General features: G+C 40.1%; 2 protein-coding genes across 2 annotated transcripts in view; one reads left to right on the top strand and one right to left on the bottom strand.

The window, feature by feature from the left end:
- The first annotated feature begins 2189 nt into the window (after positions 1-2189).
- Positions 2190-5894, top strand: LOC148812658 (uncharacterized). The gene is made up of 2 exons (XM_088908494.1): positions 2190-2562; positions 4813-5894. Exons 1-2 carry the CDS (start codon positions 2190-2192, stop codon positions 5892-5894), a joined length of 1455 nt encoding a protein of 484 aa, XP_088764620.1.
- A 6198-nt stretch (positions 5895-12092) lies between these two features.
- LOC148812657 (scavenger receptor cysteine-rich type 1 protein M130-like) overlaps positions 12093-24300 on the bottom strand; it is a 33088-nt gene continuing 20880 nt past the window's right edge. The window contains exons 4-13 of the mRNA XM_088908493.1: positions 20208-20522; positions 16884-17198; positions 16199-16516; positions 15389-15427; positions 14729-15043; positions 13697-13999; positions 13443-13511; positions 13174-13257; positions 12946-13074; positions 12093-12202 (exon numbers count right to left, since the gene is read on the bottom strand). Coding sequence (XP_088764619.1) covers positions 12093-12202; positions 12946-13074; positions 13174-13257; positions 13443-13511; positions 13697-13999; positions 14729-15043; positions 15389-15427; positions 16199-16516; positions 16884-17198; positions 20208-20522 — 1997 coding nt within the window. The remainder of the gene's footprint in view (positions 12203-12945; positions 13075-13173; positions 13258-13442; positions 13512-13696; positions 14000-14728; positions 15044-15388; positions 15428-16198; positions 16517-16883; positions 17199-20207; positions 20523-24300) is intronic.

Raw genomic sequence — 24300 nt, 5'->3', positions numbered from 1 at the left:
CTATGCCTTCTAAAAGTACACCTGAGATGAAAAGTTGCAATGGTAAAAGATGCCACATTAAGCACTTGGTGTTCTTTAGTACAGATCTTCACACTGTGCTCTACATAGACATGCCTTCAAGATCGCTGAGAAACAGAGCTCCTGCTTTCCGACACTACTGATTCTTTAATCGTAAATCATCAATTCTTCAACAAGAATCGGCGAATCGAAACCCAAACACATATTCACATCGGTGTCCTAGTCTAATAACATTATGATGTAAGCATTAAAGAATCTGTGTGGTCTTGTGTTATTTTTCTTACCATAAGAACCATAAAATTGTTTCCCAACTTGTCGGGATCGCAGGGAGTAAGTTCAGATTAATCCATTGGGATTGTACTGGATTTGATTGAGATTTTGAAATGTTCCTTGCAAAGTTATTCGAAGTTGCTTGAACTTTTAATAAAAAGGTGATCTGAAACTTCTTAGCTTAAAATCTCTAATGTTGCTGTCACTAAACTTGGACGTGATGATCCAAAGTTGTGTAGTGTGATTTTATTCTTCAAGAATTCTCTCTGTGTGAGCCTTTACTGTGACATGAGATTTCGTTTACATTATCTACATGGAGTATGTATGAGTACACATGATTATGAGTAAATATAGTGAAATATAAACATATCAAATGCAGATGAACACGAAATCAAGAAAATCACATTAAAATCTCATGGTAAACCAAGGTTTGAGTTTTACAACTTCAAGTACAACAATTTCATTACAAAAAGAGCAGGATGAAGACATTAAACACAAAACAGACACATTAAAATACAGAATCAGGTATTTAAATTGCCACCTGGGCAGAAATGTTACTGGGTGTTAACAGGTGAGAACAGTCCTGTGACTCACCATTCATTCTGACAATGGAGCAGCAGGAGGTGAAACTCTGGACAGAAACTGCAGACAATGGAGCAGCAGGAGGTGAGACTGCAGACAAGGTGAAAAAGAGAGTGAATGAGACAGGAGCAGGTAAAGGTTTATTCCATAGTGAAAAGAAAAGAGAGACAATGTTTTGGCTTTGGTGCCTCCTTCATGTATGAGGGACAGCTGATAAATCAAACAAAAGAACAAAAGACGGGAGTGGAGAGGAGACGAGCAGGAGAGAAAGAGCTTCAGCACTCAGGTGGTGTGAAGTCAATGAGACGGAGCTGGAGAGCTGTTCTCACACTGACAATACCAGCTAACAGCTCTGACCTCTCAGTCACTCTGCTCCTCTGGATAACTGAGACAATGAGTTTACAAGTGCTCTTTCTGTCAGAATGCTGCTGGTTTGTCAGAGAGCTGCAAAATGTTAAATGTGGACAAAAAATGCTTCATTCAAATCACAGTCTTTTAGGGACTTTTTTTTCTTATTCTATCAACATTGCAGTCTTTTTTCTGAAAAATGAAACAAAGGATTACTATAAATTATAGAAATCATAAATTATAATAAAACCAACCTTTATTATGAATAGAGATATAAAACTATCTATTGTAATCAGAAATATAATTTGTCTAACTAATTACATGCCATAAAGCCCATAGAACTAATGGATGCACAGAACATGTAGAATGGTGTACTTAGATTATCAGAAGGCTTTTGACCTACTTTCCATTTCACATTTTCTGTTTAAAAAATGATTTTCAATACCTGATCTCTTGGATGTCTTGGAGATATCAAACCAATTGGCAACAGGAATTGTTCACATTACCGTCTATTAGCAGACATTGTTTAGATATGAATCCATTACATTAAAAGTTTGATCCCGTTATTTCAATACACGTTTAAGTACTGTTATTTATTTCAATACAGGCGAAGGATCTGGAAATATATGAAAATACAACATATATATATATTTGTATGTGTATATATATATAGATGTGTATATTTTATGTACATATATTTGTAAACAATGCTACATTATTTTTCATTGTATATTCAACAAGATACAACATACTGAAAGTCCTTCACGTGAAGTGCATAGCAACAATCACTAAGGAAGTGCGTCATGTGGCAGGATGTAGGAGGAGTGATCGCTCAGTTCCTGTTCCTGCTTCAAGTATGAATTCAAACCCTTGCAATCATATAGACCCGTAGGTGCGTAGGAGTCTTAGTGTTTGTCATTTCAGTATCAGCATAGCACTCTCTCTGTATTTGTGATCAACTTTGGTTAAATATGACAATTTTACTGTTCAATCTGGAAACTGAGCTTTACGTTTTCATGGAGGTTTTGCTCAAATCGATCGTGTATGAAGTTTCACGAGTGTTTCGAAGCAGGATGTCTGACTCTGAGGATGAGATTGAAAACAAACTCCACAGCATCTCCCAGATACTGGTAAGACGGGCCGTGTTTAAAATCACACAGTGTGTGGAGGAGAGTGTCGGGAGTGAAATGGCGCAGCTGAAGAAGGAAAACGAGAGCCTGAAGTGGAGATTGCAGCTGTGGGAGAAGGAGTCGGGAGCAGGAGGAGATCAGGGTACCCAGACGCTTCCCTGTGAAGTCCCTGCAGGAATAAAGGAAGAAATGGACACGAAACTGCAGCTCTCAGGTCAGTGGGGTGACTTGTATGTAGTCAGGGTGTGTGTGAGTTTAAAAACAGTGTCTTTAACTTCCTCACTGGTGAGAATATAGTGCAGAGACGCAGAGTGAAGTGGGAAAGACTTGCGTGATGTAACAACGGGATTCTTAACTGGAAACTGAACTGTTTTGTCCGGTTACAGTGTTTCACTGAATCAGATAATAATACAACGTAATTAAGAAAGAAGACTTATGTGTATATATATATATTGTTTTTACGTTTTATTGGTTTATATTATTATATGTATGCTAATGATTGTGTATACAAAATAATTTTAATTGGTTTAAGTATTGCAGTCCTCCAGGGCCTGTGTCTGTATTAACTAATCTCAATGCAGTCTTAATGTACTGTAGTGTCCAGTCAGTGTGTGTAATTAACCTCCCTCTCTCTCAGTGCAGTGTTAATGTACTGGAGTGTCCAGTCAGTGTGTTTGGATCAACCCCTCTCTTTCTTTCAGTGCACTGTTAGTGTAAATGTAATGTACTTGTGATATTATTACAGTAGACTTACTTTTTCATGGTAGTTAGGTTTCTAACATAGCTTGTATTTATAAAATCGCCTATAATCAGAACACCCCTTTATACCCACTTATTCCCCTCTGCTTAAACAACCCAAATCGATTGGGAGTGTACTAGTACATGCATGTATGTAGTTTAAAGTATAATAAAAAGTGTGATACAGCTTAACTTCTCTTGACTTGCCTTTCCTCTTTGTACTTGTCATATCGATGGTGATGCTGCATGATAACTAGTGACTAGTTCCCAAAGAGGAACTCAGCTGCATGGTGTATAAGAGTTGAATTTTTTATGTTTCCCACATTCTTTACATTTTTATTTACAGTATTTGAATTTTTTTGTTCACCACTAAATGGCTATACATGAATTTGTGTAAAAATGTTATGTAAAGTACTTGTCTGCTGTATTTTTAATCCCTTTTCACGTTATCTGTGTTAAAAGAGATTAAATGTGTTTGAATCTTTGATGTATATCAAGTTTGGAAAATGAGTTTTTAAAACTTAAATTACATGCTACTAAATAATATCTTTGCTATCTCAAGTTTAAAATGTAAGCTACTTTTTCCGTGGATAGTACTTCCTTTTGAGCGCTACTCTAAGCTCGTATTAAAGTTCAGGGCTAAATACTAGATCACATGGCCTCAGCTATCATTATTATGCTGATTATACTCAAATATACATCCATACCAAACCTGACACTGATGTAGCTGTCTCTTTTCTATCTAATTACATCTCTGACATAAAAACTAGGATGACTGAAAATTTCCTTTATCTAAACTGTGACAAGACTGAAGTCATGCTTATTGGAACCCCCCCATCAACTTTGTAAAGCCAGTCCTGTAACCCTATCTGTAGATGGTTCTGTACTTGAGCTTCAGTCTAAATTGGAAAAACTTGGGGATGATATTTGACTCAGGCTTGACATTTGACCAACATGTGCAACATATTGTCAAAACAAACTTCTTTCTTTCGCCTCAGAAATATTGCTCAACTACACCCTATATTATCGTTAACTGGCTAAAAAGTTTTTTCTTCTTCCAAATCGACCACTATAACGCTCTGCTCTCTGGGGTTTCTAAATCCACATTGAACAAACTCCAGTAAATTTGGCAGCCAGAATCCTGACCAGGTCTAGTACAAGTGTTCACATTACTCATTATGTGAGTCTAGTACAAGTGTTCACATTACTCCTATCCTGGAGTCCTTGCACTGGCTTCCTGTTAAGTTTCGTGTCAACTTAAAATTCCTCCTGCTCACCTATAAGGCTCTGCTTGGCTTGGCACCTCAGTACCTGTCTGAGTTATTATCGCTCTACTCCCCACCTCACAGCCATCTCTCTTCTGTTTCTGGTCTCCTATCTTTCCCCCAGTCCGTCTACACTCTATGAATGAAAGGCCCTTCTGTTATGCCCTAAACTCTGGAACTCTATCCCCAAGGATATCAGAGAGTCACCTTCTCTAAACTCCTTTAAATCCAGACTCAAAACTTTCTTCTTTAGAAGAGCCTTTATTTACCTGTTCTTTACCCATCTGCTCCTACTGTATTTTGTACCACAATCTGCTGTCTCCTCAAACAGTGTATTCCCATCATGCTTATATTGTGGTTTTTTTGTTGTTGTTGTTGGCATTATGTAGAGCACTTTGAGAAGTTTATTATTATTATTATTATTATTATAAAGGTCTTGTTTTCTTGTCCTGTGTTTACAGGCTCAGAGGCCAGTGCTCTCCCTGATGCTGGGGAAAGGGCTCCTCTTGAACAGCAGCACAGTGAGGAGGAGTGGGGCTCCAATCTGATGCAGGAGACAGAGCTCACTGTTGCAGAAGGGAAAGAGACACTCAGTGAGCAGCACACAGAGAGCAGACAGAGTGTCGAGGATCTGGACTCTGTGCCCATGATGAAGATAGAACCTGAGTGTGAGACACCTGGACTCTTAATATTAACGGAGAAGATTAATCATCTGGATACCAAGAATATTGCAGAACATTGTAATGAACTTTACTGCATCACTGTACATGAACTCAAAGAAGAACTGAGTAAGTTTAATGTTACAGAGCAGGACATGGAGCCCCAGTTGATTCACACTGCTGACCAGCACACTGAAGGACACGATGGAGAAAACAAATCTCAGTTTCAGCACACAGAGCAAGACCATTCCATGGAGCATTTGCAGAATAAGAGACCACAGCACGATCAGAGGATGAGGAAGAATCACTCAAGGCCTTGCTCAGAAGGAGTGGACAAACTGCCATTATGGCACAGGGAGGAGCAGCGTTTCTGTCAGTCTAGCAAATCAAAACCCGACCAGCACCTTCAAACAGGAGAGAGACCTTTCAGCTGCAGTCAGTGTGGGAAGAGTTTTAGTCACTCATACCTCTTAAAAAGACACCAGCACATTCACACAGGAGAGAGACCATTCAGCTGCAGTCAGTGTGGGAAGAGTTTTAGTCATTTGCACCTCTTAAAACGACATCAGCACATTCACACAGGAGAGAGACCATTCAGCTGCAGTCACTGTGGGAAGAGTTTTAGTCAGTCAAGTACCTTAAAAACCCACCAGCGCATTCACACAGGAGAGAGACCATTCAGCTGCAGTCAGTGTGGTAGGAGTTTTAGTCAGTCAGGTCACTTAAAAACACATCAGCGTATTCATGCAGGAGAGAGACCATTCAGCTGCAGTCAGTGTGGTAGGAGTTTTAGTCAGTCAGGTCACTTAAAAACACACCAGCATATTCACACAGGAGAGAGACCATTCAGCTGCAGTCAGAGTGGGAAGAGTTTTAATGACTGAATCACCTGAAGAGCTCACCAGCGCATAAAATAAGATCCCTTTATTGGCCATATACAATTTCTTGTATTAGGTATTTGTCTTTTCACAACATGCTCACCATGAGGCCTGCAGATAGGGAGAGAAGCTTGGTGTCAGAGCACAGGATCAGCTCTTTGTACAGCATGCCTGGAGCAATCAGGATTAAGGGCTTTGTTCAGGGGTCCAACAGAGTAGTCTTCCTCTGTCAATTGAGGAATTTGAATTGGCAGTCTTCCACCCACAGACATAGATCCTTAACCACAGAGCCACCAGACTACCCTTAATTTCACAGGAGGGATACCTTTCAGCTGCAGTCAGTGTGGAAAGGGTTTTAGTGATTCAAATACCTTAAAAGCCAACCAGCATACTCACACAGGAGACCTTCAGAATCCACCAATGCAGTCACACAGGAGCGAGTTAGTTCATTAAGCTACAGTTAGTATGGGAAAACACACCAATTTAGTCACCAGTTTTCCACTGAAATCACTATTCGTTGAAGTAGGTAGCTGCGTTAGCATGTGACATTCGTTAAAGCTTCCACAGCTGACACATTGTGTTTTTTTTCTTCACTTTTCAGCATAGAATAAACCTTTACTTGTTCCTAAAATGTCTATTTGTTATAGTCTCTTTGTAGTCACCAACTTTTGATTTAGTCTAGTCAACTAAATTTTGACTGTTATTACCCTTACTTATGGTTGATTAGAACAGAATTAGTTTTAATCATGCCATTGACTTTATGTGTATAATAAAATGTATAAAGTTTTTAGTTTTATTCAGTTTTAAAATGAATTAAGTCTAAATTGATTTCTTTATTTCTGTTTGGTCTTGGAATGTTAAGTTTAGTCCTGTTTAATTTCCAATTAAGACTGTTCTCATTGGATAGGCTTGTAATTGTGTGACAGCTTTTAACTTACATTTTACATTTTGAGCAAGAAATGTGTATAAAACAGATTAGGTTCCTTAACTGTAACTCTTAAGAAAAAAAGTCCTACATCTGATTAAAATCTACCAAAAAGCTCAAAGTCTTTGTTGCACAATCTACATTTTATTTACCCCCAGAGAGAATAAATATCAAATACAAGAAATATGTATGCAATAATGGATAAATAATGAGGAAACAGAGATATTATATGAATCTCTCTTAATAAGAAAATCTATTTTGGCACCATTACTAATCCATATTTTTATGTTTTTTAACAGTTTTTTTTCAATGCAATTTTTTTTAAACCAGACAGGACCCGCAATATATATACACTTTAACAGCCACTAAATGCAATTAAACATTATTAAACATTATTTTCTCATGACCTCGTACGAATATGATTTGCAGTTCCTGCATAGCCAGACCTTTTGGTTATCCCTACCTTAGTGAGCATCTTTGCTTTTCTCTCAAATACAACATTCACTCCACAAAGAAGATAGATTATAAAAGTTCATAGGAGTGAAGTGATTCTTCCTGGTTTCTCGTACAAATATATCTTGACCACCACAGAACAGATACCCATGTAGCTGATTCAAGATTCAACGCCTCACATCTTCGGCACATTCTTTGTTCTTTGGAGATTGTTATGATCAATAATGAACTTGTTTGGGGAAAAAAAATAATCAGATACATTGGTAGATGTTCTAAAAGCATTTAGGAGTTTTTGAAATAGCCATCAGAAAATGACAGAAAAGGAAAATTATGTACGCTTTCTCACACTGCATGAAAGATTGAAATCTGATGGGAGAAAAGCTAACAGTCTCCTTGTCGGGAAATGGAACCCCGGTCTCCCATGAGATATATGGGGATGGTCACAACTATATGAACAAGGGGTGCTTGCATGCTGCTAGAAGCCATTTCCTCTTATGGCTATTATTATTTTTTCGGGTTTCGGCTTTTATTTTCATTTTTTCCAGATTACTACAAGAAAACGGGTTTCCATCCGTACCATTCTCACTCCTCCTCTTCTATTGTCACAGCTCCTCCTCGTGCACTACCAACACCTATGGAGATGGTTCTTTCAGTTTTACTAATTAGGTTTTCAAAGGCTGGAAGTTAGAAGAGCGGAGGTTGTGAGGTGGGAGGAGGGCAATAATAGCTCAAACTGGTACTGAGGTGCCAAGCCATGCAGAGCCTTATAGCTGAGCATGAGAATTTTGAAGTCAACATGAAGCAAGAGCAAGGACTACAGGACAGGAGTAATGCAATTACTTGCTTGACCAGGTCTGGTGCTAATTCCTCCCTTGTGTCCTCGGGTTCATTTTCGATTGTTGACTCTGAAGAAGTCCTCTATTTGACTTGATCAACGCCAATCCCTAGAGGATTTCAAAAGGTTGAATCAAAATGACACGGGATGTTGGTGGGACTTGAACCCACAATTTGTAAATTGTAGAATTGTAGAAACATTTTATCATTCCGTACTTTCCTCTGCAGTCAGGCCAGTTCCACTTGAACTACGCTCAAAAATGGAGATTGATTTGAAAACACGAGAGTAAAGGGACACTGCACATCTGCACATCACGTCCGAGTTTAAGGACAGTAACATCAGAGATTGGAAGCTAGGGAGTTTCAGGTCTGTTTTTTATTATAGGATCAACAAAGTCTGAATACCTTTGCAAGAAGTATTTCAGAATCCCAGTCAAATCCAGTACGATTGCTGCACAGATCTGCATTCTACAATTAGAATACTGCGTATCTCCTTCTTAAGAATCACTTCTTTTGTTATCACTGCCTCCAGGCGATGTAAACCAGATTCAGAAAAAAATAATTTGAACAACAATAATAATCACATTTGAGCGTGTTTTACTCCTCCTCTTCTTGCAATTTGTACTCAAAGGTTTATAGTTTTTTGTTCTGAATTTTAAAAACATTTTAGCCTTGATTGGAAGCTGTTCACTTGAAGGTGCGGTGGTCAAGTGGTAAGGCGTTGATCTCATAAACTGAAGTTGATGGGTTCAAACCCTCTCCGTGCCTGTTTTGTTTACCAAGACTTTACTTAATCTATATTGTCAATTGTCTTGCAATGTAGAAATCTCTGTAATAAGAAGAAAAGAACTATCAGTAGTTGTTAATAATCCTTCGACAAAGTAGTGGGCGCATTCAATACACCAGCCTCCACTGTTTGTCAGGATGGCTGAGTGGTCTTAGGTGCCAGACTCAAGGACGTGTAGTGACAGTTTTATGTTATTCACAACACGGATTTCCCTTCATGTTTATTAAGATGTGTAATTTGTATGTTGGTTGTATGAGAACAGTTTCTTCAAAAGTCCCACCAATTAACAGTGGAGAGCTAGCCAACGTACATCTTCATGAAAACTCTCTTTAAGGTGATTACAAGTGTCTTGAACAAATCTGTTCATATTTTTAAAATAGTTTAGCTCAAGATGCAACGGGAGTATAAATGAATTCTCCCACCCTCCAATCCAAGATAAAACTCTATGTGTGAATCTTATTTTACTTGAAGTAGATGATGATGGTCATTATTGGAAATTGCCCATTGCTATCGACACAGGTACTCAGTTGTTATGTGCTGTAATTCGATAAATGCAAAGCATTTGTATTCCCTCCAATTATCAATAAGGTCAATAATGTTTTAAGCATTACATGCCCTTTTTTCCCTAGATGATGTTCATGTTGGATCAGTGAGAAAGGCATGCCTGGTTGTGCTTCAACCAGCACCTTACTATCATTTTAGTCCCCACCTGACTGCACTAAGCAATTGTACCACAGAGACTCCAACAGGTCAGTTTTCTCCATTTACAGTTTTTGGGGAAAAAAATAATCTGCATTAAGATTGTATTTCAAATTTCACAAAATTGTAATTATTTCTTGAAAAATGCTGTTTCAGAAAGAAACTGAGTAGACGTGAATTGCCCAGTCAGTAGAATATCGAACTTTTCATCTTAGGGTCCCTATTCAGGGGGCTGATTTTCTTGCAACTACTTATTCCATGCTGAAACAAAAACGAGAAACAATGTTTCAGCAGTGGAGTCTTCTTTGGGTGTGATACAGAATAAACCTTTACTTGTTTCTTTCAAATTAATTTAAACCTCCTCTCCAGCACCTAAACTCGTCAGTTGCTTTCAGTAGCTAAAGACACAGACCACACTGCTCCAGGTGAGGTTTGAATTCACAACCTCAGCATAACTCTGCTGTGTACTGCTGTATAAGTACCACATGCTGATCGATTGCGCCACTGAAGCTGTATAACTCCCTCTCCTCATACAGACTGCAGCTGCAGAAACACATGGTGAAAACATGGTTTCGATTGTGGATCCATCGCCACATGGGGGAAAGGGACAGTAAAATAGCAAGGAAAATACAAGAGAAGAACTGAAAGAATTGTGCTCACTGCAAAGTAGGAAGGAAAGAGGTGCCAGGATACATAAAACAGCTCAGCGTATAATTTGTAACGATGATATATATTTTTTTAACTAAGCAGCCTTAATGGCAACACAATGTTAGGAGTTCGGCTTTTCTTATTCTGCAGAACCAGCGGTATTGGAATATACTGATCCGCATAAGAAGCGCTTTCGGTTTCTGATCGATTTTATTGAGCACTGCTCTAAACTTTACATTTGCTCGTGCTAGTTTTCCCCATGAAAAAAAAGACATTTCTCTAATTACATGATTTCACTTTTTTTCTTATCAACGAGGAGAAATAAATAAAATATATAATTCATTATAAGAACCACAGGCAAGATGGCTGGTGATCTAAGGCGTTTAGGTTGCAGTTCACCCTGGAGATGTTTGTTCAAATCTCACTTCTAATAAAGAGGTCTTTCTCGTTAGAGTAGAAACGATAGAAGCCTTAAGTGGGAAAAAAAATCACAACATCTCGCATTTCACGTGTTTAATGTTAATTGTTTCAGTGGTTGCCTCGGTGATTGATGGCTCTTTTCCCTTGCAGGGTGACGGCAAACTTCTTCAGAGAGGGAGTCTCTGAATCAACAGAAACAGACTTCAAACTGAAATTTATTACTTCTTGAGTAAATTGATTACATCTCATTTATGACAGTCTTTAAAAAGCTGAGAGAAGGCTAAAACGTCAGTAGTATAGAGCGACACCTTTCATCAAACTTTTTCTAAGGCTGTACATGCATTACCTGTAATACAGCTACGAATAAAGATATTCATTAAAGTCAATAATAAATAATACTATTATTCATAAAGGCGTGCATTCATAAGATTCACCGTGAATAGTTGTGGTGTCTGGAAAGCAACTGTAGTTAAATATAGAAAAAAAGAGTTTTAGTTTTTGAGGTAATTTCAGGTAGAATGTAAGAACTAAAGTAAACTAGTCCCACAGTATAGCGTAGGGTCCTATCAATAGAAAAAAAATTGTAACCCGAAAACTACCACAAAACGAGAAGTCTTCCAGGAACCTAGGTAAATCCCTGTAGTGCTCTAACAACTATAAAAACAAACGAAAGAAATGTAGTGTGCTCTCACGAGGCACCAGTTCTGTAGGGGTTTGGGCATTTACTGGGACAATTATTAATTGTAGCAGTAAATCACAAAATTGATTCTTTTGATGGCTTTAGAATCCAACCATGCGATATAACTCAAACAACGCACACACACAGGTACTAATACACGAGGATACATTTATTAATACATAAAATATGCATATAAACCTAACAGATCTTATCGTGAGGGTTATCAGAATACAAAAGATATATATTCATTCAGTTACGAAGAGTTACCTATATCAAGAGGACATACGTTCAGTATATCATTCATTTAGACCATTTCGTAAATGAACTTGGTCACAACTTCTACACTAGATACTCAAAACAAGTACATAACTCTTAGGAATTAAATTGATATCAACTGGTTGGGATAACAATTGAATTCTCGAGCAGTAATGCAGTAAGTTGAATACTCATCCAATCTCTGGGCACAAAGAAGCAGTTGCAGGCTTGTTGCTGTCCAATCCGCGGTCCTCTTCCTGACCTGCTGGGACCCACAGTCATCTTTTCTCCTGTGCACAAACTCTTGCTAGTTTCAGCCAAAACTAACTAGCGGGTCAGTGAGCATCAGCAGCGCACCGTCGCAAGCTGCACAGCACAGCCTGGCACGGAGCCAGAGAGCGCGGATTGGACAGGAACAAGCCTGCAACTATTTCTTTGTGCCTGCAGGAGATCTGAATCCCCAAAGATTGGATGAGTATTCAACTTCACTGCATTACTGTGTGTTCACCCAGACACAGCCGCTGGGAGGTCTGTCCGTCTCACCCCTGGCCCTCCTGCTGCTGGGGGCTCTGCTCTTCGTGGTGCTGGCCCTGTTAGTGGTGTCCTGGTGCTGCCTGAGGGAGAAGGAGGCAGGAGATGAACAGGGATGACAAGTTGTGCTGTTGGGCTCATACAGGCTTTAACACATTAAAGTCCCTGAGTTTCCCATCAGGAGGTGTTAGGTCCTCAGGGTTAACCCATCTCAACAAAGAATTGTAAAGGATGCTACATCAACACTGTCAGAAAATCACTGAGAGATGAGAGAAGACACTACAGCTACACTGGGAATCTGAAGAGACTAATCTTCACACTGAGAGAGGAAAGGAGACATTACAGCTATACTGAGAATCTGAAAAGACACTGATATTCACACTGAGAGAGGAGAGGAGACACTACAGCTACACTGGGAATTTGAAGAGACAGAAAGACGGGAGTTATCAATGACAAGAAGGATTTCTGTTCACCTGTAGCTGTTGTTGGACTGGCTGTTGTCTCTGAAAGACCTGTGAAAGAGATACAAGAACTGTCAATATTTTGCCTTTGGTTTTACAGCAAGTTGAATCTACAGTGGAGCTGATAAAAAATATATTTATTTCTTGAGGTAAAACGTAAGATTGCAGAGATGAAAGAAGTCAGGTTCTGAATTGAAGAGTAGTGTTGTTCACACACACAGAGCTACACAACATCATAGTTTTATGACTGATGATCCTAGCTGGTTCAATTAGATATTAAACAGTTATAGAATATGTGTAACTTCAGTGTATCTTCTCCATCAATCTGCTACCTTGTTCACCTACAGTGCTAAGACTCCCCTCACCTGTACAGGTAACCCCTGCATCCTCCTTGTGCCGACAGTCACTCTGATTCAGTCCAGAGTGACAGCAGTCCCACAGGTGAAGCTCACTGCCACTGCAGTTCACCTCGTCCAGCCAGATGGCGCCACTCCCTGGTCCGAATGAGGCCTCTATTGCTGCACTCACTGCATCCCCACAGCCCAGCTGTCTGCAGACCACCTGGGCATCCTGCAGGTCCCAGGAGTCGTCACAGATTGTCCCCCAGGAGCCCTCATACTGCAGCTCCACCCGGCCAGAGCAGTTAGTGCCTCCAACCAGGCGCAGAGCCAGCGGGACTGAAAGAGAACAGTGAGGTTACTGAGCATCCTCAGCTCTGTGACTCTAGAAGAGAGCAGAGAAGTTACTGAGTGACTGTAGTAGAGATCAGTGAGGTATTGAGTGGCTCTAGAAGAGAGCTGTATGGTTACTGTTCCTCAGTTCAGGGCTGCAGTTCTCTGATTGTTTTACACACTGAACTCACCTGGGCAGTACAGCTGAGGCTGCTCTTCCTGAGGGGCTGGAGTGCTTCTGTCAGCTTCTTTTCTAGGACCTTCAAAGATTAATGATCATATACAAAATCAAACTCACAGAAAATAGTGAAGAACAACAATAGTATTTCCTTTATTTTTATACTTGTTTGGATATACATTGCTAAGAATTCTGTTGAAAGCTCATGACGAGACAATCACTGTAGAGCTGCTCAAGAGGAAGAGAGCATCACTCTTCACTCTGTACCTGAGCAGGTGATCTCAGCCACTTCCCGGTCTTCACAATCATTCTGACCCCAGGCGGGGGAGGGACACCGCCACAGGGTGGAGTCGTGTTTGCGACAGGAGACAAAGTCCAGCCATTTGGGATCCGGGCTCAGCCTGGAGTTTGTCTCTCTGACGGTGCCCTTGTCTCCACGGCCCAGCTGTTTACAGATCACTGCAGCTGTGGAGTCAGTCATGCCATTCTGACACACACTGCCCCAGGTGCCGTTATAGTAAACCTCTGCTTGTCCTGAACAGCCTGCAGACAGTCTCAGTAGAGTGTGATCTGCCAAGACATCAGGGAAAGTCAAAGGAAACAAATCCTGAGTTTCATTCTGAACTGGTAAGAAACAACAGGCAAACAATGTGACCAATAAACAGTCCCAGTTGCTGTGTACTTCCAGTAATTCAGGATTCATGCAATGACAGCTGTACAATCACACAGCTGACATAAAGGTGACAGACATATGTATTCATGTTGATTTCAGCACCTCAACAGCACACATGGAGCCCTATCTGAGATGAGAAATGATGTGGAACAATTAAGTGACTGTAAGCTTAATTAAATGTTGCAAAACATCAAGTCAGGGTGACTGAGTCAGCGCTGTGAAAGGAGAACTTGCAGATTGGCTTCACATTCAACACAAAGAGAAGAAGACTCCTGGATCAAATAAAGATTAAACATTTGAGGATAAAAGACCACAGGTCACATTGATGGGGAAGTTTACAGATTGAGTCCTAGACATCATAGAGGACAGAAATTATGAGCTGTCCACACAACATATTCAAGTTGCTGGTGGAGGGGAGTTTCTGAAGCTGGCAGCTTCAGTGCCAGAATTTCTTTATCTGTTTACTGCAAAACAATGTGAGTGAGTGGTGACAAATGTGTCTGAAATACAGATGTTCGTTTTAAAATCCTGAATCCAGCTTGTTAAAACAATCAAGACACTAACAATGTGGGATTAAAGAATCTGGATCCTTGTAACTGTAGAATAATTGTAGTTAGCTCCCCTACCTGAACACAGGATTCTCACGTCCTCCTTGTGTCCACAGTCGTGCTGTCCCCACCATGCTGAGGGACACTCCCCCAGGGACAACTCATTCCCCAGACAGCCCACCTCGTCCAGCCAGATGGGTCCAGTCCCGTGGCTGAAGGAGGCTGGCACTGGGGCACTGAGGGCCGCCCCACACTGGAGCTGCCTGCACACCACCTGAGAGTCTGCCAGGTCCCAGGAGTCATCGCAGACTGTCCCCCAGGAGCCACTGTGATAAACCTCCAGCCTCCCTGCACAGTCGCCTCCTGCTCCAACCAGCCTGATGGACAGCTGGCCTAGGAGCAGACAATTAGAGGTCAGAGGTCAGAAGTCAGTGCAGTACTAAGATATCACAATGATTTTTGATTAATTTAATATATCCAATACTTGTAAAAGACTCCGTGCTGATCATCAGCACTATACCACATGTGTTACTGTTGTGATCCACTGTTGGGCACAGAGACAATAGCTTCACATGTTTTGCTGTAGATCCCAAAGACCCAGACTGTGTGTGTGAGACACAGAGCAAACTGCACACACACACACCTGCTGCCTTGCAGCTTAGTCTAGGATAGAACTGAGCAACAGAGATGTCAACACACTGAGAGCCCTGTAGATACAGAACAAGAGCCAGTTCATACCTGGTGTTAGTGAGGAAGGAACTGTTGAAGACGGGAAACCTGTCAAACACACAGAGAGAAATCAGAGTGTGAGCTGTGTGTCAGATGAGCAATTTAATACCAGTAATAAAACTACAATTAAAACAGCACTAATGTGATAAAGACAGTCCTCATTCTCTCCTTACCTGCTCCAGGTGAAATTCTGTTGATTTTTGAGGCTGTAAAAGAGATGGAATTTCAGCTGTGTGAGGGGATAAGCTGTAACATCTGTAAACCTTGATTTTCTGACTCTTTTTCTTCAGCCTCCTGTTTAATTGGGCTCTAATTATTATATTTAATATAATTATTATATTAATTAATATAACATCATTTAAGGAATATATTTTTTCTCATTTCTGTCCACAGGAGTGATGTTTCACCAGCGGAGTGTCAGCTATGTGTGGGGCTAAGAAACACAATTTATAAATCTTCACTATCTGACTCTTGCTTTTTCTTCAGCCTCTTGGTGAATTAGTTGTTGGGATAAAGAACTAATTAAATGAAACAGTTGTTAGTTACTGGATACTGTATTTTAGATCATTTTATAACCATTAGTGATCTGAATATAAATATAAAACTGATTTTTAGTCCTCACTGTATTTGTGTAATGATCTGAAATAAATGCTGAAAAAAGGTGGGCTGCACATTGGTGGTGGTGAGTGGAGTGTCCAGAAAAACGCTATATGAGTGTAAGCAATTATTATTATTATTAGATGTACACACTACTGTAATAGTGTGCTGCTGTGTTTAAGTAGAGGGGGTGTTACTGTGTTTTAAACACCCAATTCTCACCAGAGCAGATGACTACTGCGTCCTGTCCATGAGAGCACCCTGCTCTCCCCCATGAAGACACAGCGCAGTGTGAGAGACGGCTCTCATTGCCCCGGCACTCAAACACATCAGCCCATACTGGTCCGCTGCCCTGTCCAAACCAGGCCTGTCCTGGTGCTGCTACAGCCTCCCCACAGCCCAGCTGCTGACAGAGAACAGTATCGTCTCTCAGGTCCCAGTAGAGATCACACACTGTTCCCCAGTCCCTGAAGAGCCACTGTAACTCCGCTCGGCCAGAGCAGGAGTCTGAGCCATTCACCAGCCTGAACTCTGTGTATCCTGCAGATAGGACAGGGGAGAGAGCAGAGACACAGCTTCACAACACAACAACAACAGCAATAACCCTCAATCACACCTTCCATTTTCCTTACAATCCTGAGCTTTAAATTACTGTCCTACAAGTACCTCACTAACGTGCTACTGTTCAATCCAATTCAATCTGAAATACTTTATTCATCAGCAAGGGTGGTAATTTAAGGTATAATTAAGTTACTGTTGATCAGAAGATCAGCGTATTGAATTTTCAGTGTTAAACACCAATCCCCAGCATTGAAACAGAGCTATAGCAACACTCATCTGTTTCTCTTCTAAGCTTCAGTTTTGAGCTCCATTCAAAACAAAATGAAATGGATTATTCTCCTCTTACCAAAACACTCCAGTCCCACATCGTTCTCATGGGTGCAGCTCTGTGTCTTTGTGGAGGACTTTGGACAGAAGGACAGCTGAGATTCACTTCCCTGACACTGGAGCTCCTCTGTCCAGACCTCTCCCTCCCCCTTCCCGAAATGAGCCCCCTTCAGCACCTGTGAGGGAACCCCACAGTCCAGCTCTCGACAGACAACTTCTGTGTCCTGCCAGTCGAAGTCAGAGTCACACACTGAGCCCCAGGTCTCTCCATGCTGCACTTCCAGTCTCCCAGAGCACAGATCACTGCCTCCAACCAGTCTGACCCCTCGGTGAGCTGGAATATCAGAACAATAACAGAGATCACTGTCCCTGACCAGTCTGACCCCTTGATGAGCTGGAATATCAGAACAATAACAGAGCTCACAGTCCCTGACCAGTCTGACTCCTCAATGAGCTGGAATATAAAAAGAATAACAGAGATCACAGTCCCTGACCAGTCTGACTCCTCAATGAGCTGGAATATCAAAACAATAACAGAGATCACAGTCCCTGACCAGTCTGACTCCTCAATGAGCTGGAATATCAAAACAATAACAGAGATCACTGTCCCTAACCAGTCTGACCCCTCGATGAGCTGGAATATCAGAACAATAACAGAGACCACAGTCCCTGACCAGTCTGACTCCTCAATGAGCTGGAATATCAGAACAATAACAGAGATCACAGTCCCTGACCAGTCTGACTCTTCAACGAGCTAGAATATCAAAACAATAACAGAGATCACTGTCCCTGACCAGTCTGACCCCTCAACGAGCTGGAATATCAGAACAATAACAGAGATCACAGTCCCTGACCAGTCTGACCCCTCGATGAGCTGGAATATCAGAACAATAACAGAGATCACAGTCCCTGACCAGTCTGACTCCTCAATGAGCTGGAATATCAAAACAATAACAGAGATCACTGTCCCTAACCAGTCTGACCCCTCGATGAGCTGGAATATCAGAACAATAACAGAGATCACTGTCCCTAACCAGTCTGACCCCTCAACGAGCTTGAATATCAGAACAATAACAGAGATCACAGTCCATGACCAGTCTGACCCCTCGATGAGCTGGAATATCAAAACAATAACAGATCACAGTCCCTAAACAGTCTGACTCCTCAATGAGCTGGAATATCAGAACAAAGTAACAGAGATCACTGTCCTTGACCAGTCTGACCCCTCCATGAGCTGGAATATCAAAACAATAACAGAGATCACAGTCCTTGACCAGTCTGACTCCTCAATGAGCTGGAATATCAAAACAATAACAGAGATCACTGTCCCTGACCAGTCTGACCCCTAGATGAGCTGGAATATCAGAACAAAGTAACAGAGATCACTGTCCTTGACCAGTCTGACCCCTCGATGAGCTGGAATATCAAAACAGTAACAGAGATCACAGTACCTGACCAGTCAGGTAAAGTGCCTATATATTCTTTTGTGATTTGTAAAGGGGTGAGCATGTGGAGACAGGACAAGTTTGTGATTCCTGTCAAATCCATGGAGAATGATCAGCCATCCTCAGTCACCTGTAAGGTGAGATTTAAAAGCAGGAAGCAGTTCACCCAGAGGAGATGGGAGCAGACGAACGGACTGATCACTTTTAAGAGAGATTTTAAAGAGCAACAGAGCTGGTGAGCGGCTTAACTGCCTGTTGTATTACTTCAGGTGAAGATTCTCATTCAGAAGTTTAGCTTCTACATTTTTGGTTATGTTCTTGGGTTGTTTTTATTGTTCTGTAAATAACGAAACACTACTTTGGAAATGAAGGCTGTATTTGTGTTTATCCAAAGAGCTGTTTGACACTGATTTACAAAGTGTTTTTATTTTCTGAAAGCTCAACACAAGCTCCCCTGGAAGACATGGAACAGAGGGAGAGGGACATTTTTCCCTACAGAAACAGAGTTTTATATCAGATTGTTTAGTTATTTTCTAAGAATGTGAATGTATTGAAGTGGAAATCTAATAAGTAAATTGATTCTTAAAAATGTAGAGAGCTTTGAAAAAAATATATTGGTGCTTTTAGATAATATATTTCAAGGATGTAACTGCTGTGCTACAGTACGTGCAGAATTTTAGAAAACAGTTTGTCAACAAAGTACACTGTTTAGGTTAGTTTAGAAGACAATGTACCAAAACAATATATGCTGTCTGGGTCATTAGAATTAGCTGAAAGTAACTGATAAGCTTTGAATAACAAATCTAGTTTTTCTTCTCTCGCTCTATGATGTAATCTGTTTTCTCTTAGAGAAAGGGGAAGTTTTAGAAGGGACCAAGTGCTGAACTTTTTTACAGTGCAACGTCTTATAAAAACCCTGTACTGCTTGTAACAAATTGAGTCTCTGGTTGCACTTTGCGAAGTGGCAGCAGGGCTCCCAATATTGCAATATTGAAATAAAGACCTTACTCAGGTGAGAACTCTCTCTTGTGGCTTCCTTGATAGTTATATTTCCATGACAGTATTCATATATATTTAAAAAAGGTTACATATGTACACTGAGAACTGAGGGCCCCTTTGCTAAAGGATTGTAGGAATATGGAACAAGTTACCCAGCTATCCCAGCTTTCTTGAAGAAACAGTAGATGAGATCCTTGGATCAATACTGACTACCAAATGAACCAGGAAGCTGAGAAATCTCCTTTCCTTTGTAATAGGTCTTTTGAGAATACATATCAGTCATATTGCTTTTATTCTATAGTTTTTAGATATTGTTGTAACTAATTTGTTTCACTCAATCTCACAGAATGCGATCGTTGTTCTAATGTTTGTAAATATGTCAGAGAAGAGCAACTGATGTTCAATGTCAATGCTGTAAATCTTTGATCAATACAGCTCTTTGAATCTGAATTTAAATAGAGAAAAGGGAGAAGTGAGAGAGACTCAGCAGAACTGTGAGTGAAAATGATGCTGGTGAATTTCAAGGAGGACCAACTGGAGTTTTCAAAATCAAGACCAAGAATACATTTGTTCATGACAGATCTAACGGTCACATACTGTACATTTACAGACTTTCCTTTGGCCTCATTATTTGTCCATAGTAAAACCTAACAGAAAGCATACAGGTGGGATTGGGGGTTTCAGACAGTTTTCAATATGTTTTCTACACACTGGAGGAAATACAATCCAGAAGGAGAAAAGACACACAATGACAGTGAGGAGTGTTGTCTCAGCTCTCAGCAGGACAGGAGCAGTGGGAATGGGAGGATGGACAGATGGATCATGATGATGGACTCTAGATCAGTGGAGAAGTTTTAATTGTCCTCAGTGATGGAGACTGGAAAGAGTCTGTCTCCTACCTGAACACCTCACTCCAGCATCATAGGTATGAGGGTAGCCATACTGTTTCCATTCAGTGTTTCCACAGTCCCTCAGCGCAGACTCTGACCCCCTGCAGGAGATATAACCCAGCAGGACTGATCCAGACCCTGGTCCAAAGTGAGCTCCTCCTGGTGCTGAAACAGCAGATCCACAGCCCAGCTGTCTGCACACCACTGTAGCATCATTCAGATCCCAGCCATAGTGAAGTACTGTTCCCCACTCTCCACCATGATATATCTCCACTGTGCCCTCACAGGGACTGGCTCCATTCACCAGTCTCACATTACCACTGCCTGCAGAGAGAGAGAAACAAAACTTATCAAGATGTCTACAGGATATTTTTATACTAAGACATTTTAGAAGCACACCTGAAATTTTTATTTTGTTTTACCTGTTTGATTGGATGGCTAGTCCCTCCCATGGGGAAGAAGAGACAGTGGAGTGACAGGAAGTCCACCAGCACCCATCTCACTTCTCCCTCCACACACCTGTGTCCGGATCCTGTTATATATCTCTCTGTCCATATCACTGTGTGACTGCAGAGGGCTGTTCTGCTGTGATCAGCACAGTGGTCAGTGGCTGTAATGACTGTGTTCCTGGTTTTCTGGGGGCTGTGGTCAGTACAGTGGACAGTGGCTGTAATGATTGTGCTCCGGTGTTTCTGGGAGCTGTAGTCATTAGAGTGGAAAGTAGTTGTAATGACTGTGCTCCTGTGTTTCTAGAAGCCGTGGTCAGTATAGTGGACAGTGGGTGTAATGAGTGTGTTCCTGTGTTTCTGGAGCCGTGGTCAGTATAGTGGTCAGTGGCTGTAATGACTGTGTTCCTGGGTTTCTGGGAGCTGTGGTCAGTACAGTGGTCAGTGGCTGTAAAGACTATGGTCCTCAGTTTCTGGAAGCTGTGGTCAGTACAGTGGACAGTGGTTGTAATGATGGTGTTCCTGAGTTTCTAGAAGCTGTGGTCAGTACAGTGGACAGCAGCTGTAATGACTGTGTTCCTGTGTTTCTGGACGCTGTGGTCAGTACAGTGGACAGTGGCTGTAATGACGGTGTTCCTGTGTTTCTGGAAGCTGTTGTCAGTATAGTGGTCAGTAACTCTAATGACTGTGTTCCTGTGTTTCTGGGGGCTGTGGTCAGTACAGTGGACAGTGGCTGTGGTGCCAGAAGACTGAATCACTGAAACCTGGTTTGGTGTATCTGGTGTATCTGTGTCTCAGGCCCTGCATGTACTTAACAGTGGATACTGACCGCATGTCTGTATCAAGTAAGAGATTTAAACACTAATAAGTCTTTTCAACATTCTACTTTGAAAATAAGTTATACAATCCAAAACAGAATCAATAAAATCTTTTCTTAATAGATGGATGCTTCACAACTTGTGTGGAAATATGTGAAGTGTAATGCTGCAGAAAGTTGGAAAATCTGCAGCAGGAGATATAATTGAAACCCAGGCGCGGGACTTTGAGCTCTTTCAGAGTTTGAATGATCAGGGAGTAACAGATCGAATGCAGGCTGCTGGGCTGAATGAAAAAGGTGAGCAGAAAGAAAAAATAAAGAGGGACGCCTGTCTCCCAGCTGAAATAAAGAAAAGAGAGGCTGGCGAGTCGGAGCAGAAAAGGGAAAAAATTAAAACAGAGAAAATATTTCAGGATCGAAGAGCAGGAGCAGTGAGATATGAAAATATCAGAGTAAAAATTGACTATGAGAGGAATGTGATCGCCAGGTTCAAAAGGTTTAGCTCTCATGATGGAGATTCGGTGTTCTGAACAGTTTCAATTAGAGAGGTGATTAGCGTGACTGGGAGCCTGATTGAAAGACTGAAGGTTTGATTGAAAGACGTCCTGACCCAGTCTGAATATCAGGGTGAGCGCTCGAGGGAATGTTGCTGTTGACGCGAGTCAGTCCCAGCCCAGTCTGTACGTGAAGTGTTTATACTTACTGTCCAGGGCACATTTACAGTAACTAGATTTGTTCTTTTTGATTAAATATTCAATCACCTTCAGTTTGGAGTGTGAAATATTTTTTTCTATCATATACTACAATTCATTGTAATACTACTTTTTATTCATATATGATTTTTACTATGATAACATGATATATGTGTGAACAATGTGTTCTAGCTTTTACCTCTCAAGATCTTAATCCATAATTCACAGATTGAATTATAGTTGCATTTAATAATATATTCTAAAAGCACAGTGCACAGGTTATTTTTATTAATCATTCTTTTTTAAAATTCCATGATGTAAGAAAAATGATTCCTATCATTAGTTATCTAAGACTTACAAACACCAATTCATTTAGCTGTGAAATATCAGTCAAATGCAGAATAAACATGGAACAAGAATTAAACCTTTATCACTTTAAAATGAAGGACTTCCAGGTCAAATACACATTTCTTTCAACATAATAGACACATTTCTCAAATAAAACTTCAGTCTGAACAGATCCCAGACTTTTGTTTAAAGTTGAAAAAACTAAGATTTGCCTCAGGACTCCTGTGTTGTTACTGAAACTGGACACTGTTGTCTAAAAGCACCCAGTATGGATTCAGGTCATCAAACTACAACACACTGCAATAAAAATACTTACTACCTGAACTTGACTGTTATAACAAATAAACACAACTATATGTCTTGTCCTCAATCATGTTATAATGTTAGATCCTTCTGTAATATAATTACCATAGTATCTAAAACTACTGTAATCATTCTCAAAAATAACCATGGATCAAAAATATTTTAATACATTTACCTTCAGTACTCCTATTTGTATTAGCACATTCACCTGCAATAGGGCCCGAGTTACTAATATTATTTTTTTAATCGGAGACGGGCCTTAAATATACTTTTATCTCTGATCACCTGTCTGTAATAGTTCTTTGCACTAAAATTGTCACCTTCTCTCAAAATACTCTATTTTTTAATAACACTTCCATAATGTTATAATGTTATTATTATTAATGTTACTTTAATAATACAGTAAATATAAAATGTGTCAATAGTAATAATACTGGAGTCTCAATAATACTCTAGTATTTAATAACACATCTCAGTTAAAATATTAGTCTAAAAATACTCCAGTGTTTAATAACACATCAATTAATTACTTTAATAAAACATATTAATTCATCAGTGTGCAAAATAAAATATCAGTCAGACCAATACAACACTGTTTAAAAACACTCTGATCTCTGTTAATACACTAGTCTGTTATACCCCTTAGAGAGGGCAGAATTGAGCACAATGAAATAAACAACCCCTGGTAAATATTTTGAAGACATTGTATTATTGTTAAAACATTTGTATTCCTTTTTGTTTGCAAAAAAAGTCCTTGCACTTGACCCAAATTACAAACAAAATGTGGTATTTTATTATTATTGTAATAGATAAGGGATTGTCAAGTTGCACAACATTTTTAATAAGGTTGCTAAATATCTACAATATTAATAGTTATAATAATTATATGTTAGTACTTAAAAAACATTATCCTTAGTCTGTGTTGTGTGTAATAGTGTATAACTGCATATAAAACTATTAATACAAAATAGTTTAAAAAACATATAAACTGAATTAATATTATAGATAGATGGATAATACTTTATTAATCCCGTAGGGAAATTGATGATACAATTAATCACAATTAATTATGATTAATTGTAGAGGTGAAGTTCTTGTTAATACTGCAAATTGTTTATTATGTTTCCTTATTTATAGCACCGGAATAAAATCAATTATAATTTTAAGGAATAGCCATAAAGCTGAGTTTTAAATTAAACAGAAAAGCACTTCTGCATGTTGTGTTCACTACGGTGGGCAGTGGCTGTAATGACTGTAGTGGTTCCAGGATGCTGTTGTCACCATACTGGACAATGACTGTACTTACTCTGTGGCTTCCAAGTCCTTGGACCAGTGTTACTGTGTTAGTGGGACCTGTGGTCACTACAGTGGTCAGAGGCTGACCTGTGCTTCACATGTTGTGCTGAAATGTATGTGAGGCGTATATTCCCATTGTCTGTATGTGAATTGTTGACAATGGTTTTCTAGCCTTTAACTTCCAACATCTAAACTTAACA

The sequence above is a fragment of the Atractosteus spatula genome (assembly GCF_055471065.1).
Source record: "Atractosteus spatula isolate fAtrSpa1 chromosome 10 unlocalized genomic scaffold, fAtrSpa1.hap1 SUPER_10_unloc_18, whole genome shotgun sequence".
In the NCBI taxonomy this organism is placed as follows: Eukaryota; Metazoa; Chordata; class Actinopteri; order Semionotiformes; family Lepisosteidae; genus Atractosteus; species Atractosteus spatula.
This window is presented reverse-complemented; position numbering and strand designations above follow the sequence as displayed.